We start from the raw sequence: 3,700 nt of genomic DNA, 5'->3' as shown, positions 1-3,700 counted from the left end.
ACATCCAACTGACGTGGACGACACAGAACTTCGTCTGCCTCGGGAGACTTGCACAACCATAGCCCAACTAAGCATCCCACTCGTGCCAGATTAGGATAAATGCAGATGTACCCAATGAGTGTTCGGCATGCGGAGTCATCTCCCGACCAGCGTGCCCTCTAAGCCCCACTCAAATAGGGCCTCACCTTATTTGTGACAACGATTGAGAGACAAACCGTCCTAGGCAGGGCTAAGTAAGCCGCAACAACAACAATGAAGAAGAAAAACAGCAAACACATTTTATAAAACTAAAATTAGGTCATCAATATTATTTTAAATTTTTAATAAACTGGACCGCAAATTAAAACCACAATTTGTCATTTTATCTTACAATTCAGGTTTCGCGTTTATTTCAACTAACTCAGTAAGAAATAAAAAATGAAAATTATGCAGATCCTTAATGTTTCAAGTAATATTATTTGTATAGGTATTATTTTTACAAACTTTATGTAGAAAGCAGCAATTCATGTTCCTCCACGTACGAGTAGTGTACGGACTCGGCTTCTAGTACAATGTGCAGATTTTTTCAAATTGGTTTGCAAACAGCAGAGTCCATGAAATGCCGCACAAGTTTAAATATACTTTTTATTTTATTTGCTTTTTTCTTCTTGTTTTAATAATTCTAATAATTACATAGTGAAAATAATAAAGAAACATACAAGCAAACATACATAATTAAAATTAACATCAGAGTGTATTTGAAGTGTAACTATAAATGATTTATATTTTTCCATTGTTCCTTTAATAATATATTAATAGCAACATCCATAATGCAGAATGGCTACAACGTTTACATGCGGCGTACATACATGAGAGGTGATGGCCAAGACCAAGAAACTAGAATACGGTACATAAAAAAGGAAAGAAAATAGCAAAAGGCTGCTAAATGAATTATTGGTAGAGTCATAGCACACTAAGACAGCCATGGAGCGCAGAAAACGTGCAACACTTCTTCGACGTGGCGTAGACTACAAGTAACCAGCAGAAGCCAACAAGCAGCAACCGGCATTCTGCTTGGTCGGCTCTTTTTCCTATGTTGCATTTCGCGCGCTTTGCTCATCAGCTTGCTGGCTGCCGAAAGTAGACCAGTAACTACTATGTATGTATAGAAAAGTTGAAATCAAATATCGCATAAGTATTGTTGTTGTTGCATCTTCTTACAAGTGATTTTGCAAGTTGTGTTTATTAATTCTATTTAGACTATTATCGTATCATTTAGCTTGTATTAAAGTGTGTATCAGAGTAGATATATATATTGTTTTTGTTTTACGTATGCACGTAGTTTTTGCTATTTCTTCCGATTAATTATAATTTTTTATTGCATTTTTTTGTTATTATTATTTTCTTTTTTTAACTTGCTTTTTGTAGTGTTTATTTGCGTATTACGAAGTTTAAAATCATTAAGTCGACAGCATTTTTTAAATATGTATATCATTAAAAAAAACAAAATCTTCAATAGCGTGCCGGAAAATAGTTTTTCTGCTCATGCCGTCAGCTGTTTATGCATATTTACTCTATTTAATTGCTATTAAATAATTCCATTATGATTTCCACGCGCATTACAACTCCCCCGCCCTTCAACTAACCACAAGCCGTTGCTGTCACGTGTCCTCTCATCTTTTCAACCCCACCGCCACCGCCGGCAGCTTCACCTCCACGCTCATCGTTGGCCTTCCGCTACATACACGTTTGCACTTCAGTCTTCGACGGCATATTTCTGGGTCCATTCACGTGCATTTCTGATGGCCTCAGCCTCGTTCACCTTCCACAACTCGGCAACATCGTTGGCTAGTGGATCATCTGGATTAGGTGCACTCAAGAGCGCCTGAATTGATAGTAAAATAGTACGAATTTGTAATGCTGGACTCCATTTGTCCTTCAGTACATCCAAGCAAATGCGTCCTAATCGGTCGATATTCGGGTGGTAGATTTTGGTTATGAAACGCACTTTGGGTGCTGACATAGGATAGTCTTCGGGCAAGAACAATTCAAGTTTAAAGACGCCCCCTTCGAATGGCGAATCATTTGGACCGGTTACGATGACATGAAAGTAGCGTGCGTTGTTCTCGTCAGGAATGGCATTGATACCTGGCACAGGCTCTTGCATCAGTCGTTGAGTTTCCTTTATTATGCGACGTGGGAGGCTAGACATGGTTGCGCTTTATGTATTGCAATCGCCACTTGATTAGTTGCTATTATAACTTTGCTTTGGTCTTTTTATCCTTTCCTGTTTCGCTACTGTTCGCAGTGGAACGATGCACACGTGGATAGGAACGCTTCAATATGCAAAAGAGAATACAAGAATTAAAAGGAATAAGTTATATGGAATGCAAAGTAGGAGTATCAAGTAGATACATATATCGCTAGCTTAGAGTGAAAAGTTGCTAGGCCCACTTTTTATGAAGTCATATTTTGATAAAGGAGGCTAGAGAAATTAAAAGTGAATGGTTTCGAAAAGCGTAAAGGTCCTTGTTTTATATTTTCTCGTTTACATTCAATGGGAGGAAAATTTACTAAGTCCAAGAAAAGCTCCGAAAATTCGATAAGGCCAAAATAGTGCGAAATATTTTAATAAAGATACAATCCCTCTTCAGATTCGTATGGAGTTTTGCTTTGCTTTAAACAGGCAAATTGTTGTATTCAAAGTTTTGCGAAATACTTGAAGAAAATCGTTATTTTTTTCCTTTCCTGTAAATTGGGACTTGGCAATTTTTCACCCTAAGCTAGCAATATGTATTTTAGTCCAAGATCCGACAAAGGCACGACCTTCACCCGTCTGTTTAATGTATGAAATATATTTTGTATGATATTTAACGAATTAATGAATACATATTTCGCGAGTGGATTGGCTGAAAAAATCCTAACCAGGATATTTTTAATTAAATATGTCATACTCATTTGTTAAATTATTAAAACTATACACCAATCGAAAGTATTAAGCCTATGGAATGTGTCTATTTTTTTCCTGGCCTATCTTTCGGCTTGGCAGTATGAACAGGTAAGTAGTCCTATTAATTTTCACTCATCTGTTTAACATATTTTTTTAGGCTTTAGGGTATTTCCTGGAAAGTGTCAACCAAGAGCAAAAAAATTTGAATTTTCCTGGACAAAGTTTATAGATGCCAATCGTTAACTACACATTTTTTCTTTCATCCACCAAAATATTGGACTAATTGGTCCATTAAATTTCAAGATATTTGCGTCTTTCCAACTACACTTTAAAAAATTTTTTTTTTTTTGGCGAAATCATACTTTCTAGAAAGCCATCATAATTTTGGTACACGATTAAAAAATTGGAACTCTATACACAAATTTAGTATAGCTTATGTTCCGTAAGTCTTACAACAAAAACAACGTAAAAATCTATTAGGAACAGTCTAAAGTTGAATTACAAATTGGGCTTTTTTCAAGCGTTCGGACGCAAAATTAACTTTACATGTAAAAAAAGTCGTAACTTTTAATTTATTTGTCAAAATTTTAATACAAAAGCTAGTTTTGGTTACTCTTGCAAGTCGCATAAAATTTTTTTCGGAAAACTATAGGATTACCGCTTGTAATAAAATTGAAAATCTGAACGTCCGCTTGCTTCAAATAATTTTTGTTCATATTGTTTCTACTAGGGCTGTGCGATTAATTGATTACTCAAAATTTTAATTAATCA

General features: G+C 35.6%; 1 protein-coding gene across 1 annotated transcript; it reads right to left on the bottom strand.

Moving 5' to 3' along the window:
- Window positions 1-714: 714 nt before the first annotated feature.
- Window positions 715-2,350, bottom strand: LOC118733899 (ubiquitin-conjugating enzyme E2 N). The gene has a single exon (XM_036463528.1). The coding sequence runs from the start codon at window positions 2,189-2,191 to the stop codon at window positions 1,736-1,738; it is 456 nt and encodes a 151-aa protein (XP_036319421.1). The 5' UTR covers window positions 2,192-2,350; the 3' UTR covers window positions 715-1,735.
- Window positions 2,351-3,700: the final 1,350 nt, after the last annotated feature.

The sequence above is a fragment of the Rhagoletis pomonella genome, unplaced genomic scaffold, assembly GCF_013731165.1.
Source record: "Rhagoletis pomonella isolate Grant_MI unplaced genomic scaffold, Rhpom_1.0 Rhpom_scaffold_00002, whole genome shotgun sequence".
Classification (NCBI taxonomy): Eukaryota; Metazoa; Arthropoda; class Insecta; order Diptera; family Tephritidae; genus Rhagoletis; species Rhagoletis pomonella.
Note: the sequence above shows the minus strand (reverse complement) of the source record. Positions and strands in the feature narration are given on the sequence as shown.

Coding starts and splice junctions, on each gene's coding strand:
- LOC118733899 (XM_036463528.1), bottom strand. CDS start 2,191: ATGTCTAGCCTCCCACGTCGCATAATAAAGGAAACTCAACGACTGATG.